Consider the following 22,449-nt stretch of genomic DNA (forward strand, 5'->3'; position numbering starts at 1 on the left):
GAGAGGGAGGGTGATCACTAAAGGGAATAGGGTTTCTTTGGGGGGCAAGGAAAATCATGTCAAATTGAATGTGCTGATTCTGTGGATTCACTAAAAACCACTGAGCTGTATACTATACATGGGAACACTGTATGGTCTATGAACTGTATCTCAATAAATCTGTTACCTGCTGCCCCATCCTCCCCCTAAACAAAAGAGGAACCAGGAGCCTGCTGTACTCTGGAGGAACTCACCCACTGTCCTAACATAACCATGACCAGAGAGCCCCGTCCGCCATCTCAAGTGTCTTGGTTTATATGATAAATTTCTACCACTGCCCTATCACTACATGGTATCAGTCAGGTGGCTTTGCCCCTCTAGGCTTCAGTATCCTCCTCTGTAAAACAAGGTCTACGCAGTTCTGATCATCTTTGACCCTAACACTGTATTCGCCAAAAGCTCCACTTTACAAGTTGTACAATCCTGCATGGCTGGTCACAGGGCTTCCCAGTGCTATGGAAGATAAACTTAAGTTAGCAAAAGGCAGAGATGACTGGGTCCCAGAAACAGAGGCAAGACGAAGACTAGTTCATGAGTTTACTCAATTAGTAACTGAGTTACTTAAATTTCCCCATAATTAAGCCACTAAGAGAGGTGATCCCACCATCCCCATGCAGGCAAAATGCCTGAACAATCCCTCTACACATGAAAAGATGAACATTTAAATGGGGGGCCCCCAGACAAGAGACAACCCCGGGAAACTTGGCAAATTTGGCAGTAGTTAACCAAGGTCTTCTCTAAATGGGACCTGGTTAAGTCCTCCCAAGGTCTGCTATCATGACTGTCACGGTCATCTGATCACATGGTGATCATAGTCCTGATCACATAGATCCTAGTCCTCCTTTTACCCAAGATTGCTGAGGAAAAAAAATTATATAAAAGAAGCTCAAGGGCAAAAAAAAAAAGAAAAAAAGAAAAAAAAATCATCTTGTCTCATTCCTTTTATACTTGTGACAATGTACCTGGGAACAGTTTTTTCTCTCCCTCCCTCCCAATGGCGTAGACCCAGGTCTGGTGGTGGGTCCTACACATGGACTGTGCTGTATAATTGGCAAATGCAGAGACTGGAAAACCCATCTCTGGGCACTGTGGCGGCAGGTCCTTAGAAACAAGAGTCAAGGTGAGAGAAGCAGAAGGCACAGAATAAATCCCATTCCCATCAATCCATCCAAGAATCAGAAAGACGATGCTCACCAGGGTCTCTGAGGAGGGAGACCAACAGGAAGACAGAATGGACGCAAACCACCTACATCCATTCAGCAGTCCTTGTCAAGGAGAAGGCTAGGGGTGAGCCAGGGCCTTCCCTGGAGGCAGGGGAGTGGCAGAAGGATACAGTGGCACCAAGATACCCAAAGAACTAGCAGGGTTTCAGAAAAGATGTCCCCGCTACGTACCTCTTTAGAACAGCAGGCAAAGAACAAAGAACCATTCAAAAGCTGGAGGCCAAGAGGAAGGGAGAGAGGAGCCACTGGCTTTCTGCATGCCAGAGACCGCACCCCCGGGTTTCTGCCGGTTACTGGTCCGTGGTTTTCACAGACTGGGCCAAGTCCCTCCTGGTCACAGCTTGCCAGGAGAGGCCGCAGCTTATAGTGGTGCAATCTCTACATCCGAGGGAATCCACAGGGCTAGGGGTGGGAGGCTCTCCTTTACACACGCTACTTCTGCTCAGAGGCCACATTTCAGGATGATGTGGTAGCCATCATTGCTCTCGGCTGCGAAGAGAAACACAGGGCATTTTTCAGGTGAAAGGCATGATGCCATGACCTTGGGGAATCAGGCAGGGAGGGCATGGTACTGGGGTACCAGCAGAAGCCCTGCCATGGATACTGGCTCCAAATGTAATTGCATGGAGTGAAGTGTGCTAACAAAAACAGGAATTTTTAACACATGCCTTCACATGCCTTCTGCCTTATTGAGTTTCTTTCTGCCAATGGGCCTTTCTACCATCACTCTAGGCCCAAGAACTAAAGGCTCCATATTCAAGAAGGCTTCGGACAAACTGTGGTTCTCAGGGTATTCTGGCCCCCAGCTCTCTGAAGGTGGCTGCTGGCTAGATCCAAGAGAATAGGGGAGAGAGGGCTGGCCCTGTCACCGTTCAGGGTCTATGACCCTGTTGTGGGGCTTTCATTCTGATATACTCCCTACATTTTTACCTGCCCCACCCAAGCACCATATATGGTGATATACCCTCACCCAGACCTAGACTAGGTCACAGCTAGTCCCCCTTCTCCTGGCACAGGAGTTCCTTCTCAGACCCCTTCCTCAGGGGAACCTTCATGGCTCTTCCACTGCCCCAAATCCCTGACCCACTAGGCCTGCAGGCTCAGCTGCTGTATTCCACACTTGCTCCTCCTGGAGACCCCCACTGTGGAAAAACTCAAACGCACCTTACTTCTACTCGGGCACTGAGTTTATAGAGCACACGCTGCCTGGCCAGATTTCCCTTTCAGAACTGACTTTGGAGCCAATCTCAGAAGTTCTCACATCAACAGGGCAGGCTTTCAGAGCAAGTATGTGTTCCTTTTCCCCAGAGGATGTTGCCAGATGGCTCTTGAGGGACCCACTGTGCAGGCAGGCCCCACTTACATACAGTAAACAAGAAAAGGGGGTGGTGGGGTCTTTACCTTTTAAGGTACTGAGGATAAAACAAGACTCATCTTGGAAATTCTGCACCATCTGAAAGGCAAAAAGAAAGACCATGTCCCTTTAACCATGAGTTCATAATGTGAAAAGCCACCGCAACACAAGAGCCCAGCCACTGCAGCAGGCAGAAATAACAATCACCATGTTTGCACAAATGCAGGGAAATGGTTCCATTTAACATTCACTAAGGAAACACGAAACAAGATAAATGTGTGAAATGATCGCCATCGTAAGTAACAGAAACTGTACATAAAGGATAGAAAGGAGCCAGGAAGGAACCAAAGTTCCACAAGGAACCAAAACATTAACATGGTAGTACAGGACTACATGTTTGTGCGCTTTCGTTTCCCTTTTTCGTACTTACTGAGACCTCCAATCCCTATATGGACACATTACAGGAGCATGTATGTGTGTTAACAGCAACAAAGAGAAAACTAAAGTGCTTAAACACACACACACACACACACACACACACACACACACACAACTTGGTAATTAGTATCTCTGCGTATCAGAGTCCTATGAGGACCAATACCCACATAACACCACTCCTTGTGTCTACAAAGTGGCAGGAAGGGAACGATTATTCAGCCGCCCCTACAGTTCTCATTTTGATTAACTACCAGGTGACCTTGAACGAGTCAATCTTTCCCCTTCTGGTCTCTGAGCCCATCTGTAAAATGGGGTTGCTCCCATGCAAAAGAAGAGAACCAGGATATAGAACATTAGAACTGGTTCCCACTGCTGGTGGAATGTCTCTACAACCACTTTACAAAGCTTCCACATGATCTGGTATGCTACTCCTCCCGGCCAGGGTTCCAGAGAAACCCCTGCATATGGTTTCTCCAGGGGTTTCTCTAGAACCACCTAAGAACGTTGACAGCAGCACTGGCTATTAAGAATGAAACTGGAGGGGCGCCCGGCTGGCTCAGCCTGAAGAGCATGCGACTCTTGATCTTGGGGTTGAGTTGGAGACCCAAGTGAGGTGCAGGCATTACTGACATAAAAACTTAAAAAAAAAAAAAAGAAAAAAAGCGGTAACTGGGAACCACCCCCATGTCAATCAGTTATTTTGTGACCTCATCACGCTATGCCATCCAGTGGGCCAGGGGCCTCCAGCAGCACCTAAACACATCAATCTCAAAGATTTTAAGTGAAATGGAAGAAAGTCACAGAAAAACATGCTATTATTCACCTACATGAAGTTTTAAACCAGGCAAAATTAAGCAAGACACTGAGGAAATGGGGATGATTAGTACAGAATTCAGACCAGCAGGTGGAGAGGGGGCGTGGAAGAGGAAATCAGCCCTCAAAGAGGCTTCTAACAGAATCTTGAATCAACCCGAGTGTCAATACTGGGCACTTCTTCCTTAAACTGTAAAAGCAAGTCCCACATACTCCTTGCACACATGTGCTATACTTCACAATATAAATGGAAAGAATACTTAAAAAATAAACAACAAAAACTTAAACATACCCACTAGCTAACACGCAGCAAACTCCTTTTCGAATTAAAAAATGCCACCCATATGTCATTGCCTCCTCTGGATTACTGCCCCAAATCCTGCAAGTCCACCCACCTGTGGACCCCTGCCCCTCCCTGCAGGGCCTAATGGCGCGTGCAGTGCATTTATTCTATGCTGCCGGCCTGCGCCCTCTGGGGCTCTTGGCAGCCCAGCTACTTGGGCATGCAAGGCTCTACACACATCCCACACGGGCTTAATCAGTAACTCCCTTGTTTAATTAAGTGCCCTTGCACCTCGGGGGCCGGCTCCGCGGCTGGCCGGGCTGCCTCCAGCACTCTGGGCAATTAAGAACCAAAGGTTTCCAATTGATTCAGGGTTAAGAGGCAAGGAGACTTCGGGGAATAAGAATCGCCTACTTAGCGAGGTCAGCACTGTGGTTCCGTTCTCTGCTTCACTTGCTTCACTGCCCACTCGGGAGGGGAGGGGCGAGCTGGGGAAGGGACTTCCCGCGGGGACCTGTGACATGGCAAGGGTTCCGCACATTCTTGGCTTTTGTCTTCACCAAAGAAACTCATTCCTGTGCCCCCACGGCAGCCCACTGCTCAGGTGTCTGAACCTCCCGGGCTATTCTCAAGGAAGTGCTCAGGTCAGGAACCCTGGGCTTCATTCTGTCTGTGAAGTGGGGGTAGGGAAACAGCCGCCTGAAATTTAAATGGAATGACAGGGAAGAATTCTGACCCAGGAACCAAACGAGCAAGTGCGAGATAAATGTACAGCTGACTCAGGAATCCATGCCTGAACAATGCTCAGGCCCACGACAGATGCCTTCTCAAAACATTATCCGGCAGATTCACATCCAAGCAAGCCAGTACGAACTCCTCTAGGGAAAGAGTAGGGAAAAGACGTGCCTTTTGCGTTTGCCCTCCGCTATTTTAGATTTCTTGATTGACACTAAACTGTGAATCACTTTTTTTTTTTTAAAGATTTATTTTTAAGTAATCTCTGCACCCATGGGGCTCTAACTCACAACCCTGAGATCAAGAGTCTCATGCTCCCCCAACTGAGCCAGCCAGGCAACCCATGAATTGCTTTTTAATTCAAGAGGAAGGAAACCACCACCGGTTTGCCAGCCTCCAGGACTCAACTCCCATGAAATGGGGGACACTCCCATTTAAGGGGCTCAGGTAACTGTAATGACAAGTGGCGACAGGATTATCACCAATAATGACAATATATCAACTACACGGACTATTACAAGCCTTACAGTTTGTATACTGTCACATTTAAGGATTTCTCCATCACTGCTCCCAAAAGTTCAAAGTGCCCAGCATCGTCTATTACCACCACCACCACAAGCTTAACCAGTGTCTCCCAGCGCCTGACATGGTTTTCTCATGTTATCCTTACCACAACCTGCTCAGTGAGTATAATTATCCCCGTTTTACAGATGTGGAAATGGAGGCTTAAAGGGGCTAAGTAAACCTGCCCAGGGTTACTCCGCTCCTAGCAGCAAGGTCCGAGTGGGGACACGTGTGATTCCAGAGCCCACATTCCACTCCCCCAGACACCATTCATGTACCATTTCCTCTACAGTCCTCTACACAGATGCTCTCAGAGCTCCCACTATTGGCTTGCTGGGGTCTTCTGGAGGCTCAGGGTGCCCAACCAGCATTCCCATCAGCCCCACTCTGTTTCTCTAAAGGCCTCATTTCCAGGAAGGTGGGCTAGCCATCTGGCTACAAGGCTGGGCTCTGAAGCTGGACACCAGGATTCCCACCCTAGCTCCACCCTTTATCGGCTATGTGACCTGGGGCGATTTACTCAGCCTCTCTGTGTCTCAGTCTCCTTTCTGTGAAATGGGATTTCACCCAATTCATAGGGAGGCTGCCAGAATTAAATGAGTGGCTACACATGCACTTAGGACAGTAAACAGAAGATAAATGCTGGCACTCCTGACTATTATCATCAAGAGGAGGGGTCCAGGATAGAACAAGCTTAAATAAGGCATCAGGAATGCCTAAATGCAGATGCAAATCATCCTCAGCCATGAGTGGGATCAGATCACTCTGTGCCCTCTGCCAGCAGCTGCTTGTGCCCCACACATGTCTATGCAGCCCAGGGAGACCCAGGAAGGCCATGGCATCTTTGCCGGTCAGCAGAGGAAGGCTCTGTGCTCCCATGTGACCTGCCTCCTCTCCATCATCCAGCCCACAGTCCACTCCCCCATCCCTGGGACCTCCTCCTCCTCCAGCTGCCCTGACTTCTTAGAGTCCTGACCGTAAGCTTGTGAAGACAGGTTTGTGCCACGGTTCCTGCAGGGCACGCGGCTGAGGATGGGAGGCAGACAGCTTATTCAGAGCCTCAGAACTCTCCCCCCTGCACTCCAGGGGCAGCCAAGGGCATGTGGCATGCAGAAAAAACAGGCAGAAGTCATTCCCCAACCCCGGAGGGAGCATTTCTGGCACCTGTCTGCCATGCCTCCCTACAGCCCCAAGGCCGTGAGTGGGGGTGTGGGCAGCGCTCACCTCATTGCTCACCACCACGTGGATGCCCGTGGGGCCCTGCCGGTAGACTCGGTGGATATGCTGGGGGGAGATGCTGTACAGGTTGGCGATCTTCTCAACCAGCTCCAAGGTAGTCAGCTCTTCCAAGAAGATGGCATGGTACACTAGAGGGCAAGGGACAGGGCCTTCTATAGAACATACCCTGCTTTCTAAGGAGCTTGCCTACCCCCCAGCCCCCAAGACAGTCATTCAGTTGTAAGGATGCTCATGCCCAGACCCATTCCATGGGACCTGGCTTTAACAGGCACCAAGGCTCTCGACAGCCCAGCAGCAGGGGGAAGGCAGACAGGCTATGGTTTTGCATTCCTGTACTAGTCCCTCTGGGGGGGGGATCTTACATAAAATGAAGAATTCCTGCATCCACCCGATACCCAATGATGCCCATGGCGGGACAGAGGCTGGAGGGAGATCGGCTGGCAGAACTCTGTATTTCTAACAAGCTGCTAGTGATTCTGACTTGTGACCAGACGCACACCCTTGCAGGAATGAGAAGAAATCATGCATCCCCTTTCCTTTCTTCCCATGGCTTAGAGGGGTCACTGGATGGCTCCAGGAGGCAAAAAGTGTGATTTAAGAATAACTGCTCCTTTTTAAAAAATTTTATTTAAAATCAATTAACATATAGTGTATTATCAGTTTCAGAGGTAGAGTTTAGCGATTTATCGGTCTTAATGTAATACCCGTGCTCATTACATCACATGCTCTCCTTAATGCCCGTCATGCAGCTACCCCACCACCTCACCCCCTTCTGTAACCCTCAGTTTGTGTCCTAGAGTTAAGAGCCTCTTATGGTTTGTCTCCCTCTCTGCTTTCACCTTGTTTTATTTTTCCCTCCCTTCCTCTATGCTCCTGTTTTGTTTCTTAAATTCCACCAGTAAAATCATGTAACTGTCTTTCTCTGATTGATTTATTTTGCTTGGTATAATATCCTCTAGTTCCATCTGTGTCATTGTAAATGAAGATTTCTTTTTTTTTTCTGATGGCTGAATAATATTCCTGTGTGTGTGTGTGCATGTGTGTGTGTGTAACTACATGTTTATCCATTCATCTGCCAATGGACACCTGGGCTCTTTCCACAGTTGGGCTACTGTGGACATTGCTGCTCTGAACACTGGGGTGCACATATCCCTTCAGATCTGTAGTTTTATATCCTTTGGGTAAGTACCTCTTAGGGCAATTGCCAGGTCGTAGGGTAGCTCTATTTTTTAACTTTTTGAGGAACTCCATGCTGTTTTCCAGAGTGGCTGCACCAGCTTGCATTCCCATGAGCAGCGTTAAGAGGGTTCCCCTCTCTCTGCAAGGGATAACTGCAATCTGACATCACAAGGGGTCTCATCCTTGCCCTTCTCCACAGCACAAATGCCACTCCACCCCAGCATTGTGGCCACAAGGGAAAGGGAGGACCTGGGAGCATCACTGCCCTGCTGGAAGCTAACACCGACCTGGAGGCTGGAAATGCTTCCTTACGGGAAACCCAAGCCAGCCAGGGAGGAGGCAGCTCTGCGGGGGCCCCGGGGCAGGAGCCTCCACACTCGGGGGCCTTAAGGTCCTCAAAGGCAAAGCATAACTGGACTAAAGGTTCCCAAACTCCTACCTCAACTGAGGAACGCCTGGCTTCAGAAAACTCTGTGTTTCAAAAGCATGCATGCACGTGCACATGTGCATACACACGCACACATGCACACACACACACGCACACATGCACACACACACACGCACGCATGCTCCGAGGCCACAGCCTTCCAGCCACACATCAGACTGGCCGTCCCAGGCTTTCAGACGGGCTGAGCGGCGGTCCGATCTGGTGCAGATCGTGTGGCCATGCCCCAGCCCCCAGTGTGGACAGCAGGTGAGGAGGCCAGGGCCCCTCTCTAGGACATCCTTCTGTGACAGACTCCAGTGGGCTTCTGCTGCACTGTCAGGAGGGCTTGGGGCGGCCAAAGGGTCCATGGGACACTCCTCTGGACTCCTCCCGAACCACCTCTCCTCCAGGGCCGTGCCAGCAGTACTCTGGGATACGAGGCTCTAGACTAGGCCATCCCAGGCTCACAACCCAACTCAGCCACTGGAGAAGCCAGCCCTGGAACAATCCGCAGGTCCTGGGGCCCCAGGATCTGTGCTGGGGCAGCACCAGCACTCAGGGCCTCTGCAAGCATGAATCACAAGCTGTGCTGGAGTGCTAGGCTGCCCCTTCTGCCCCCAAGGCTCAGGATCTATCCCTCATGGGCAAACAGCTGAGAAGATGCGGGAGGACCTAGCCATCGTTCAGAAATGTCCAGGGGCCAGACGCAGGGCGCAGAAGCCAGTTTCCAGGGTCCCAATGTCTGGGTCCTGGCTCTGCTACACACAACGCTGTCACCTGGGGTACAGTGACCCACCCTGTGCCTCAGTGTCCCTCCCCTCCCCGGGAAATATTCCCAACAGTGCCTACGAGGAGATGCGAGTAAGCGAGCACACGGGAAGGAAGCCCTTTAGATGGACTTGGGGAGCCTTCCTACTCCACCAGTGCTCCCCCATTCTCTGCAGACATGCACAGAAGAGCATGGACCCTGCAGGTTGAGACCGGCAGCTAACCAGACCCGCAGAACGCAGAGACGCTCAGAAGCAAGGCGCTTCGCTATACATGCCTTGTCTCACCAAAACCTCCCATCTCTGGGGGTAGCGTCGCTATCTGTATTCTGTACGTGCGGAAGCGGGTGCACGGACCCTGGTACCTTGCCCAAAGCCACACAGCCAATACGCGGCATGGCCAGCCCTGGGGCCCACACTCAGCCGACCTCAAAGCCTCTGTCCTCTCACCAAACTGCCAACCCAAAAAAGTCACATGCCCCTGAGGCACCCCGAGCTAAGCCACCAAACCAAACGGGAAAGACTGGTCCGGCTGGGGGGTCACCACAGGAGGAAGTGCTCTGGGAATCCAGCCATCAAGCGGTCACTCATCACCAGCCTGGGAGCCCGAAGGCCTGATTCCCAACTCTCCCAGGAGCAGCTAAGTATGGGGGGTGTGTCCCCTCTCTGAGCCTGCTCTCCAGGTAGCAATTGGGCTAGACCAGCTGTTCTGGGAGAGGGCTTCCACCTGCAACGTTTTAATCCCAGGAGGGAGTTTACCAAGAACTCATGCTGCGAGAACGCTGAGTGAGGTGGCTCAGTGGACACATTCTCGGCAAGACGACTCACACTGCTGCTGAGTCTTCCTGTGACCCGGCCACCAGAAACCAGCCCCAGGCTGGCAGGGCAGAGGCAGGCCCCCCACAACTCACCACAAAGACTGCTGTCCCCACCACCATCCCGCTTCTGCTGCAGTGGCGCTCGGCTCTGCTCCAGCTCCTGACAGACGTAAATGGTCATCTTTGGCCTCACATTCCTGGCAGGAGGAGGGAAATAAACAGCAGGTACTGGAGGGGGGGAGAATATTCCAGAAATGTTCCAGAACACGGGTGGAACTGGCAGATGGAAGGATTCAGGGAGAAGAAAGGAGGCCGCCAGATGCAGAAGGCCTTTGTATGGGCCTCCACGGCGTCAGACGGCTTGCCTAGAGGCAGCAGGATGGCCAACACTTCCAGGTCCTGTAAGCTGCCATGAGGGCTCTCTGCCCAGAACACCCATCTCAAGACACAAAGTGTTTTTCAGGGCAGTAACAAGAGCAAACACTTTCTCTGGCTTACCCTGCCCCAGGCACCATTTCCAGAACTTCACGTGCCTCCCTCATTTCATCTCACACACATAGGGCACTGGAATCACAGCCCTCATCTTACAGAGGAGGAAACTGAGGCTCACAGGGGTCAGGGCTTTGGTGAGCGTAAAACTCGGAAGAGGCAGATCTGAGACACACACCCAGGCCCTCACCCTCACTCTAAAACTGTGCTATCCATGCGTGACAGGGAAATGAGATTTAAAATTCACTCGGTCAATGACATTAGCCTGAGACCAAGCACCCTGCAGCCACGTGTGGCTGGGGCTGCTGGACTCAACAGCATGGCGCCCAACATTTCCACCACAGCAGACCCAGCCCTGCTCTCTGGTCTGCTCAGAGAACAGAGAGCTGCACCAGAGTCCCACCCCCCCTTCTGGAAGGAGGCAGTTGGGATGATGCAACCAGCTGGGCACCTGAGGGGAAGGCTGAGGGGCTCAGATCCAGACACCAAGGCTCCAGCCAAACCGAGAAGCAGGAGGGACCTGCAGGGAGGGGTGAGCTGCGGCAGGCTCAGCCCCACCCCCACCCACCCCCATGGCCCTGATCCCCTCTCACAGGGCCTCTTTCCTGCACCTGCTCCAGGAAGAGCCCTGTCCCTGCCCAGAGGGCCCACATGGCAGCATCCAAGAGGCTGAGATGAGGCTCCCTGCCATACCCCGCATCCAGCTGGAAATGGATACCCACCGGCCTTTGATGGCATTGAAGAGTCTGATCCCATCTGCAGGCCCACAGATCTGGACCAAATCCTCCCGAGACATCTTCAGCAAGTCAGCACCTAGGCAGGAAAATGGGGCCGCCCGTTAGTGGGAGACACAGGAAAGCTTCCATCCTCAGGCACCTGCAGACGCTGCACTGCGGACAGGGAAGAGTGGGGACAGGGAAGCGTCAGCCTCACACTCCGCGGGCACCGGACGTTCCCCAGAGAGAGAAACAACAAAAAGCTAAACATCAGGAAATCACAGCCCGAGAGCTGAGTGGTGTTCTCCAGCTCAGCAGAACAGACGGGCATTTACAAAAGCCGACAGGTCCTTGCCAGCTGTGCCCGCCCGTCCCTCCCTCCGTACCGTTTAGTGCACTAACACAAGCACATGTAACCCAGCACAGGACACTGAGGACCCATGCTCGTCGAAGCGCAGAAGTGCACAGCTCCCTGCCTGTGGCCACCTCAGTGCAGCCACGCTCCGGCACACGAATGAGAGGCAGACGTTCCCACCTCCCACTGGCACCCGCGCCAGCCACGCCCCCACCTCTGGGGAACCACCGTCCTGACTCCTCATCTCCTTAAACTTTGCCTGAAACTTTGAAATTTATGTAAGGGGAATGGACAAGGATGCACTTTTCCTATGTCCAGCTCCCTCCCTCCCAGTTCTGTTTAAAGGCTCATTCGTGCCCATTATTACATATTCTTCATTGCACGAGTACACCACAGTCCCATGTTCATTCTCTGCCGATGGGCACCGGCGTTGCTCCCAGCTGGGAGTAATTATGAATAAAGGTCTATGAACATCCTTACCGTGGATGCAGTCCCGTCCTCAAAGCCCAACAAGTCCCCTAGAGCCTTGTGCCTTAGGACTCTCCAAGGGACAAGTATGCTATTACCGTCCGCTGAAAACCAGCCAGCAGTCACATGGACAGGAGCAGTAACATCCAACCCCTTTTTCCTGCCACAGTTCAGAGACAGTTTCAGGCATGATTCTGTCAGCACAAAGGCTCCCTCTACATGACAAGGAGAAGCCAAAATCCTCCACTGTTCTACCAGGCCCCTCGGTCCCTTTCTGACCTCACCTTTCCCAGTCCACTCGGCCCCACTCACTTGGGTGCCAGGCTCTGTGGCCTCACCAGGCAGGCCCCCACCTTGTGGCCTTTGCACTTTCTGCCTCCTTGGACATTCCACTGTCCCCTATACCCACTTAGCTCCCTTCCTCCCCTGGGCCTAGCCTCTGCTCAAGGGCACTGTCTCTCTTTGGCACCCTGAAAATGGCAGCATCTCTCCCTGCTCCTCCCCAAAACGAGCCAGGCCCCTCCTCTGAGCCTGCCCACCACCACAGGGTCATGCAGCACTGAAACATGGGGTCCACACACCTGTGCAGACTCAAAGCTACAAGCTCCCTGGGAGCTCAAAGGAAGCCCCTGCAAAGCTGAGCTCAGAGACGACCGTGAGTAGTTTTCCTTCCACTGTCACAGATGTGCATGGGAGCCACCGTCCTAGTTCTGGTCAATATTTTACTCCCGGTCCTTCTGGATTGCCTCAACTTGGTAGCAGGGTTCACCGCTCTGCTTACCGTTATGCCCCACAGCCCTGGCCCTGGGTCTGTCTCTGACAGCCCCACCGGTGAGGGCTTGAAGGAAGCCGCAGCTTCCTCTCCTCCCTGCGGCTTCACTGTCATCTCCCAGGTCAGGGCTCCAGAGACAGCGTGACGCACAGGTGGCGGGGTGGTGGGGAAGAGCCAGAAGGCTTGCCGAGTGTGCCCCAGCCCACCTGGTGCAGGGGGCCCTTCCCGGGCAGACTGGGACCCACCCTAGGGGACAGAGATGGTCCTCCCTAAAAGCCACACTCAACTCGAAACTCCCAATGGACAGGACCTCCTCCTTTAGCACTTGGCTCAGGGTCAGCAAGTGAGTGAGTGACCCATGCCATACCGGGTCCCAGCCTGGCAGGCAGTGCGGCCAAGTCTGGGAAGCCACCTGGCTTTGTGACGTGTTTCTAGGATCCCCATGGGTTCTACCAACAACACAGAGATGCGCACCCGAGAAGCTGGCGAAGAGCCTGCAGAACTGTGAGAACCTGTTTCGGTGGAGCCACTGCTGGGCGTCCTGGATGGAGGCTGACGGAAGCAGGTGCTGCAGGCAGAGAGAGAGGAGGGGGCCTTGACATGAGCACGCCGGGTCTGCCCAGGGACACACAAGCCGGAGAGCCCAGCAGCACACACTTACATCATTGCCCAGCGGCACGGTCTCTACCGGGTGCGTCGGGGAACTGTTCCTACAAAGAGAACTGGCGATCAGTCTCGGGCACAGCCCCCTCTCCCAGTGTAGCGCTCCTCCTCCCCTCATGGAATGGCCCTCACTGCAAATGCAGCAGGGCCTCAAGAATTCCCCAGGTCGGAGACATGTTGGCAGAACCGCCCATGCAATCCCTCAAAATCCCTGACCAGCCCTCCAGGGCGGACACGACGTTCTGGCTGGCAACACAGCACAGCCAACGAGCACCCCTCTAGCCCGAGCTCAGGGTCAACAGAGTCTCCCACCCCCCACCCCCGCCAGCCTCGGCCCCAGGGGAGGGCAGGCTGCCCAAGGATCCCCAAGCACCGTTTGGTTGCCCAGACAGCAGCAGCCAAACCCCTGTCTGCAGAGGCAGAGAGGGCTTTGGGCTCCTGGGAGGGACCTGCCCTGAATAGGGAGCCGCAGTCTGGCACCCACTGATGAGGAGAATACAGTCATGGCTGGAGGCACCTGCCCTCCCGCCAGGGCTCACTCATGGGGAAGGCACATACCTAACACCTGCATTTTTAAGTTAAGAGGAAGATACAGTTTAAAATATAAATGACCCTCCCAGACAGAGACTGGAGAAGGCACAACGTGGAGGGACATAGGTGTCTCACTCTGATTTAAACTGACAAGCTGGGGTGACTTGGTGTGCACCTTACCACAGTGACACTAAAAAAAGGCCCTCGCTGGGATGACCCTCAGACAGGTCGTCGGTGACAAGAGCTGCTCTCTGTGCAGTGTCCGTAAGGCGCACCGTCCCCCAACCCTGCACCAATCCTCACCCCCTGCTAGTGGAGAACGTGAGGCTGTGGAAGGTTAAGAACTCACCACTCACCCCAGAGTGGGGGATTTAACACTGGGTCCACCTGAATCTGAACATGACACCTAGGCTTTGTGCCCCTGCCCTTCTCAAGGAAGCCCCCTGTGACCTTGTGAAATCAAGTTCACGGACACACCCACTCTCCCGTTAGTCAAGGTTTCTGCACGCCAAGCATGGGCTCTGAGGCGCCCACAGGTTCCACACCTACCTGCTAAACCTGCCTGGGGTCTCCCTGCTCTTGCTGTCCCCTCCCCCCAGAAACAGGATCAGGATGTGCACAGCCATCACAGTGGTGCCCTGAGCCCTTCCTGTGCCCCACAGCCTGGGACAGGTCCGACTGATGCCCACCAGCCCCTGCACGACTATCACCTCAGACGCAGTGTGGCCTGTGCACTTCCAGAGCTGGGTGGGCGGGAGCGAGGCCACTTCTGTGGGACAAGCCCTGAAGCCCGGGCCAGGGAACATCCTAAGCTGACCCGTGCTGCCTGGAGAATGCGCACAAGGACCACAGAAAGAACGAGGATGTCCCCTCGCAGCCGCCGGGGCCACCAGAATGGCCGCCTCCTAAGGCTCCATCTGTCGAGAAGGCATTCTGCCCTGGAGGGCACCCACAGGCCAACCTGCTTCCAGGGTGGGGGGAAGGGGTGGGAGGCTGGGTCCTGGGCTGCTACCCCAGCAGACAGTGCTTACAGAAGCGTGTCCAAGCACAGAAACCCGTGCAAATATTCCAAGTCCCGCCCTGAAGCTCATGCTGATGCCAGCATACCAAGGCGGGGGCGGGGGGCGGGAGTGGGGGTCTGGGGGGTGGGTGCAGAGGATACAGAGGAAAGATCAAGAAAGGAGCCTGGATACATCATCACTCCAGGAGCCCCAAAGGGAGAGAGGGCGGACATACCCTTCGCCAAGGCCAAAGCTGTTTGGAGAGCCGTTGTAGCTTGGAGATGGAGCACTGTTCACCTGGTAGGCCATGTCCGGCCACGGGGAGCACTGCAGAAAGAGCACAGGGCAGCAGTGACTCAAGGGCCGTGAAAGGAAGAACTCGGCTACAGAGGTACTATCCCAGCTCCTCTCTCTCCCAAACCAGCATCCATCGAGGCCAGCACAGGACACCACGGATTCCTCAACATTCTCCCACAATCTCCCAGGCCCCACATGAGGCAGCGGAGTGTGAGTTTCCTAGGGCCATGCCCAAGAAATCAAGCCTGGCAGAGAAGAGACCTAAAGTTCAGTCATTCCCAGAGCAAGCAAAGCAAGGCATGCGTCTCTGTGAGCTTTCTAGCAGTTGAATCACCAAGGGAAACATCATCCATCCCCTGGGTCCACAAGAAAAGAGAGCTAACGACACAGGCCAGCTGCCCAGAGGCAGGTTTTCCAGATACAGACAAATATGTGTCCATGCACAGAAGAGGGAGCAATGGATACAGATAACTTTCAAACAAAAGTCATCAATGAGGTTCAGTACTGGGGCACCTGGGGGGCTCAGTCAGTCAAGTGTCTAGACTCTTGGTTTCGGCTCAGGTCCCCATTTCAGGGTTGTGAGTCAGGCTCCGTGCTTAGCAGGGAGTCTGCTTGTCCCTCTCCCTCTGCTCCTCCCACTATTCTCTTCCTCCCCACACCACCACCAATCCCCCCTGCCAAAATAAGTAAGTAAATAAATAAATCTTAAAAAATATATTTAGGAGTTCAGTACTAAAACCTGCACTATTTGAAAACAGAATCAGCCGACAGGCCCTGGAGAGCAGAAGGTACGTAAGCGCCTCCAAGAGCAGGCCAACCCCTCCGGACATCATTCTAGATCTGTTACACGTCAGGCGTCCTGCTAGGAGCTAAGGGAGACACAGAAGACACGGAAGATGTGATCCCTGACCTCAAGGTACTTTTGTCCAGAAGCCAAAAATGAACATACGTGAGAATCACCCAGACAGAGACAGCAAAGACAACAGGTTTTGCCTGTTGGGGAAGCCAGTGGGCCAAGTATTCACTTTTTTCCCTTCCCTGTGATGACACCTCCTCGGAAAGGGCCAATATGAAGCCTTCCTGAAGATTTACTATCACCCACCGAGCCACAGCCTGGTGAATATTTAACTCTGATGTGCGTGTGGACTGGAATGCCATGGCACTAACCCCGGGAGTGGAGGAGAAGTCGACAACCTGTCACGGGCAGGGGCCAGGCCAGGGTTTTCACCAGCAGCACCGCGTGCTGACAAGGGCTTAGACGGACATGGTCTGAAGCACCCCCAGCGCTCTCCTCCAGTGAGGGGATGTCCAAGGAGAGTCAGGAGCAGAGAGGTTCAGGCTCAGCCTGGAAGGGAAAGGTGTCTGGAGGCAGAGGGTGGTGGGAGTGTGGAGGGCACCCTGGGGGGCCTGGCACTCTTCTGCTACTGAGTAAGCCAGGCTCTCCCTGCACCACGGCTCTCTGGCCACTGTCACTCTGAGCCTGCTGAAACACCACTACAGATCTCTCTGTGCCGCAAAGTTAGCTTCCGTACTCTGCCTTGCTGCAAACGCCCTTCTGCATACGGCTTATTACACATGCTCGCACACACACACCCCTCCCAGGACCAGCCACTGTTCTCTTAGCTGCTCTGTGCCCAGGGCCTCACTTTAACCACAGCTGTAACCCCCACCACGGCCAGTGCTGGGCCTTGTACATCTGTGGGGAGCCTTCTGGGCCAGCTGCACTAGGCAATGAACAAACACTCCCGAGTTGGGCTGACTACAGAACGCAGTGAGGAATAGTTGCATTTTTTGCTTCTTTAAAGAAAAAACAGAGCCCAGGAAAAGGTGGCTCCAGCGGTGACAAGTCACAGGAGGAAGCAGTGCCTGTGACAGTGTTCATCTCAGAAGTATACTGGACACAGGGACACCGTGAGAGTCTGAGTTGGGGGAAAGGCACTGCATTCCAGTATCCATCCCAACTACAGAGCAGCTAGTAGTTCACACCCCCTGACCCAGTGAGCCTGCTGAGAACGGAAGCCTGCAGAGACTTCTACCATATGCAGACCTTCACGCCCCCGTGGTCACTCGCAGCCCCCTATTGCCCAAGAGCAGGAGCCCAGGAAGCACCAAATATGCACAAACAGGCCGTCATCCACACAACGGAGCCACGCCTCTGGATAAAGAACCAGAAAGCTCTGTACGAACAGATGGGGAACAGACTCCAAGCAAGGCTATTAAATAAAGCAAGCAAGTTACAGAACAACGTGTCTATGTACACTGTCAGTGTAAAAACAGCGGGCGTGGGTGCACTGGCTTCACCAGCAGAGGAAGCTGGGCCACGTACGTGAAGACCCAGGGATGACAGCTGTCCTGGGGAGAGAAAGCTCGAGGCTAGGACAATTTGGAGTGAGGTATTTTCTGATGCATACACACTCTCTTCTGTTGGATTCTGGGCCTTCACCTATTAAAACAACAATCACCTGACTCTGGAAATTGCCAAGAGCCCAGAACTGGAAGTTACTTCGGAAACACTGTCCCGGCCCCCTGGGCTTATCACGTGAACACAGCTCTGAACCTGGGAACCTAATACAATTTCATGGGCACTGTCAAAAGAGGCATTCACTCCCTAGTGGGCAAGTTTCAAGAATCTAAACCAAAAGGCAAAAGGCCCAGGGCGGCAGGGGGATGGCATGCACCTCGACACCAGGCCAGCTCACCTCTGTGAGAATGGTGGTCTCGTAGGATGGCTGGTACTTCTCCTTCTCCTGGGCCGTTCTTTTCTCCATCTTTTCCCGGTCGGTCTTCTGTTTCCTGTCAGCTCCCTTTGGCTACAAGTGCAGAGCACAGGGGTTCCATTAGTCCAGAGTGGGCAGAGGCAGCTCTCAGAGAAAGACCCAGGGCTTGGTGACAGTCCCCAAGACCTGCATGCTCCCTGCCTCTCCCCAGGGCCCAAGGGCCAGGAGTCCAGGCAGGATCTCTGGATGGGACAACACCTCCCACACCTCCCAGGTGTTAAGCACTCAGTCATCTTCCTGGAGCCCTTCCCCTTCCTCACCCGAGGGCACTCACGGCCTGCCACAGGGTCCTGCCACTCAGCTGCTCAGGGGGAAATGCTTGTAAATAATCTCTACCAGAGGCCACTGGCCCATGGACAAAACCTTTGGGAGCACAGCAAACTGCAATGCATTCCTTGGGTTACTGGTGGAGGGTGAAGGAAATGGAAGAAGTCAGGGCTACTGGTGGGAGTCTGCACCTGTGTGCTGGGAAATCCTGGACGCATGGTCAAGGTCTCCTGATCCCTCAAACTCCCAGCACCAGCATGCAGGTCGCTGCTGGCACACCTCACATGGGATACCCCCTCCAGCTTCACAGAGCCTATCTTAGGCGCCCAGCAAACGTGAGCAACTTATAGAGGCACTATGATTTCCATCATTTACAGGTAAGGAAACTGAGGCTCAAGTGACTTGGTAAGAATGGAGAGGAACATGCTGCCCTGGCTGGTCAGAGTCTTCAAAAACCAAAAAAAAAAAAAAAAAAAAAAAAAAAAAAACAGAAAACAAAACCAAAAACGCAAAGCAGAAACAAGTGCTGCCCAGGTGAAAATCCAAGAGAGCGTGTCCCAGTATATACCACCTGCATGGACCTAGCAGCCCCACTCCCAGGACACTCACAGCCTGCTTGGTGGCTCCCAACACTGACTCCCAGCAGCCCCAGAGCCCAGAACTGCACAGTCTGCCTGCGGATGCCACAGACCAGGCATAGGGCACACTCAGTGAAAACCATCTCCTCAATGCCCCCTTTAGGGACTTTCATCCCAGAATGCACCTTCCTCATGCCACGTAGCTTTTCGTTTCCAGCTCAAGGGCATTTTAGGACACAGCCCTGAGGGTGATGTGAGACCCACATTAGACAAAGCTGAGTTTGCAGGGGGTCCTCTGGGGACAGCAATGACAGATTTGGTATTCTGAGAAAGACCAGGCCCGCAGTCCCTATACCCCCATCATCTGCCCCACCATCCCCCATCCTGGCCCCTGTCCCTAACAGGAGGCTCGTCCTCCCTGTCCAGAAACCACGGGGCAAGCCCACGTGTGGGGTCGGCACTTGGCCCGGTGAGGCCTGTGGAGAGCTGGCTGGTCAGGGAGGGGTCCTGCCTGTCCCATCAGAAGCCCCCCTACCCGAGCCCCAGCACCTGGCTCCAAAAAGCAGGAGGCTTCCCAATGACAGGTGACAGGGGTGACAAGGGTGACTGGGGGTGGAGAAATGATAGCCAAGCTGGTGAGACTACCTGGCGCTTGCACACACCTGCTGGCACTGCTTCTGTGATGGGGCTGGGTACGTGGGGCAGCCATACCTCCCCAGGCGTTCTGAGAAGCCAGCTTCAAGTGACAGGGGCCTCCATGCCCCTACAGGAGATGCCAAAGCCTTCCCTGGGCCACTCAGACAAGGCAGCTTCAGATCCATTCCTCAGTGATAGGTGGTGTGTGGCCCAGGAGCCTGGTAGGCAGAGCCCTCACCCCTGAGCTTCTGCCTCGAGGTGTAGAAAGGGGAGCTGCTAGGGGGCCATGGGGGAGCCTAGGCGCTCTGGGGATGGGGACGCGGGGGGCAGACATAGTCCATCTCTCATGCCCAGTGCGGCCTCTGAACCCCAGGAATCCCACTGGATGCCACTGGACCAGAGGACAAGGACGACTAGCAGGACCACACATGTGGTCTGTACAAGGGAAGGACAGAGGTATGACTGGGACAGGCAAGGACATCCGGCAGCAGCTATGGGGCCATCCACAGCAAGTCAGAACCGCGAGAGCCCAGAGCGGGCCATAAAAAGACCAGGGGCTGCGGCACCCACTGCACCAATGGACGGGCTTAGTCAAGAAGGGCTCCCCAAAGATGGCCACGTCCTCACCCCCAGGACCCTGAAGCTGTCACCTCACAAGGCTGTAGGTGGAATCAGGATAGCAAGCAGCGGGAGACAGGACAGGAAAATGATCCTTAGGCATCCCAGGGGGCCCAACGTCATCACAGGGCCCGTGAAAAGTGGAAGAGGGACCGGGGAGAGGAGGCTGGAGTGGCGTGACCACAAGAGCCCAGCACTCCTGCCAGCTCTGAGGAAAGGTGGATGGGCCACAGGCGGAGGAACACAGAAGCCTCTAGAAGCTGGCAAAGGGAAAGAGAGGGAGCCTCCGGAAAGGAGTACAACCCTCCTCACACCCTGACTTAAACCCAGTGAGACCTTGTGAGGCTGTGGACCTCCAGCTCTGAGGAGTAATACATGTGTGTGGCCTGAAGCCACAAAACCTGTCATCATTTGTTCCAGCAACAACAGGAAAACAACTACGGTGGCCTTGCAAGGAGTCACCATCCTGAAGCCGGTTTCTGAGGGGGCTACCGCGCTGGCCCGAAAGACGCTCCCACCAAGACCAGCGCCTTCCCACCTGGGGCAGAATCACTAACTGAGCTGGAGCCCGTCCCTCCCTCACCCCTGCAGAAGCCACAGGCTCTGCTGTGACCCTCCATCTCCCCCGGCCACTGCCCATCTTTAGGCAGCAATGGTCCAGACAGATGAGATGAAGAGTAGTTAGTTAACAGGCAAGTGCAGGGGGTGGGCCGGGAAGGAAAAGAGAGGAGGTCCCCGCAAACGTGTTTCCTGCTCCAACAGGAGGCCGCTGCAGAGGGAGATATGGCTTCGGGCCCTCCATAAAAACATCTGGGGCCGGGACGCCCGCACGCCGCCTCCTGACCTGATTTTTAAGGCGACTCTAAAGGGCAACTACAGAATCCGTGGTCAACTACAAAGTGCTCGGGAAGAAAACAAAAACCTAAAAACGTTCAATTCCAGTCTTACAAAGCAGAGCTGGGCACAGCCACCAGTGATGCCAGAGGACAGAAGGTGCCCAGTGCAACAGGACACCCACAGGGGGCAGGCCCATCAGTGCAGGATATGATGGCTCGTGCTCCTGGGGGGCTCGGGAAGCCCCAGGCCCATGGGACACCGGGCTCCCTGCTGGGCCTCCAGGGGGAATCCCAAAGGTCAGTGTCCAGCACAGGCGGGGACCCCAAGGGCAACGCTGTCCTACCTTGAACACCTTGATCTGGCAGCTGGCCGAGTGCAAGTGCTCTGTGTACTCCCCATTCTCGTTCTGCTTAAATGTATCGATCTGCACCCGGAAAGGCACGCCCTTCTCGCCCCCGTGCTTCCTGGGAGTGAACTCGGTGCTGATACAGTGCACCTGGAAGGGGAAATGCGGGCCAGGAGCAAGGAGAGGGCTGAGGCCAGGCCCTGGACTCCTCCAGGGCCCCTCGCCAAATGGAGGTTTCTATTCTGCCTCTTCAGGTGCACACCTGCCTCAGCTTCCCTGCTCTCCCACCCATGCTCCCATCAGGGCCATGGCCTCCCCATCCCCCCCTCTTTACAAAGGACATGCCCTCCCACCTTTGTCCCTTGACCTTACAGGCCCTGCCTGACCAGCTACCTCCTCGCCACTGCTCAGGCCCAGACCCCAGAGGCCACACCCTCTATTCCCTCCTCTCCCTTGGCAGATCCCCCAGACTGCACAGCAGGGACCACAGCTCAGTCCCCAACAGCCCTGGCGTCTGGGTTATTGGGCCAGGCCAGAAACAGGACCAGAGGCTGCACGTTACTGCTAAGTAAATACCTGCTACAGAAAAAGGCACTGGATAACATATTTCTTATTATAATACTGTACTACTCCAATAATATACATTATTGTGATAATACAATAACATCGTAGTCGTAACTTTAAAATATAATAAGAATATTGTAATTATGTAAAAAAAATAAATCACTAACTTTCACTGAGCAATTGCTATGGACCAGGCACTACAGTAATGACTTTAGGTTCATTATCTGATTTATAAGACAGGTGGAAAAACTAAGAGGCTCGGAAAGGGACAGAGACTGAGCAAGGGAATCTGAGTCAGCCCAGCAGCACAGAGGCCCCGCCATACCCCTGGATCCACACCAGGTGCTTGATCACTGATTAATTTAATCACAGAAATTCTCCTGGAAAAAATTTTATTACATATTATCTATGCGAGGACATACTTATTCCGTAACAAGCTTACATATGGTTAAGCAAAACCCACACAGAATTCTCCAACAGGCCAAGTCCTTTTCTAGCTCTGGGGACCAACCAGCTCTGGGACTGAACTACACTCCTGTACCCCATTCCCTAAATGTGCATCCCCGCAACAGAACAGGGCCAGTGTGGGCCCCACAGGTGGACTGTTTTGAGGAACTACACACAAGCCCCGAAACTTTGGCCTCCCCCAAGGACA

The 22,449-nt window shown here is 53.8% G+C and overlaps 1 protein-coding gene across 2 annotated transcripts in view; it reads right to left on the bottom strand.

The window, feature by feature from the left end:
- Positions 1–875: 875 nt before the first annotated feature.
- The window catches only part of TFCP2L1 (transcription factor CP2 like 1), a 57,781-nt gene continuing 36,207 nt past the window's right edge, over positions 876–22,449 (bottom strand). For both annotated transcript variants that reach the window (XM_047722628.1, XM_047722629.1), the window contains 10 exons: positions 21,228–21,380; positions 17,871–17,981; positions 15,110–15,201; positions 13,341–13,389; positions 13,154–13,247; positions 11,091–11,181; positions 9,973–10,076; positions 6,674–6,816; positions 2,664–2,715; positions 876–1,751 (listed from right to left, as the gene is read on the bottom strand). In XM_047722628.1, coding sequence (XP_047578584.1) covers positions 1,705–1,751; positions 2,664–2,715; positions 6,674–6,816; positions 9,973–10,076; positions 11,091–11,181; positions 13,154–13,247; positions 13,341–13,389; positions 15,110–15,201; positions 17,871–17,981; positions 21,228–21,380 — 936 coding nt within the window. In that variant the 3' untranslated portion in view covers positions 876–1,704. The remainder of the gene's footprint in view (positions 1,752–2,663; positions 2,716–6,673; positions 6,817–9,972; positions 10,077–11,090; positions 11,182–13,153; positions 13,248–13,340; positions 13,390–15,109; positions 15,202–17,870; positions 17,982–21,227; positions 21,381–22,449) is intronic.

Source organism: Lutra lutra, chromosome 3, assembly GCF_902655055.1.
Source record: "Lutra lutra chromosome 3, mLutLut1.2, whole genome shotgun sequence".
Taxonomy (NCBI): Eukaryota; Metazoa; Chordata; class Mammalia; order Carnivora; family Mustelidae; genus Lutra; species Lutra lutra.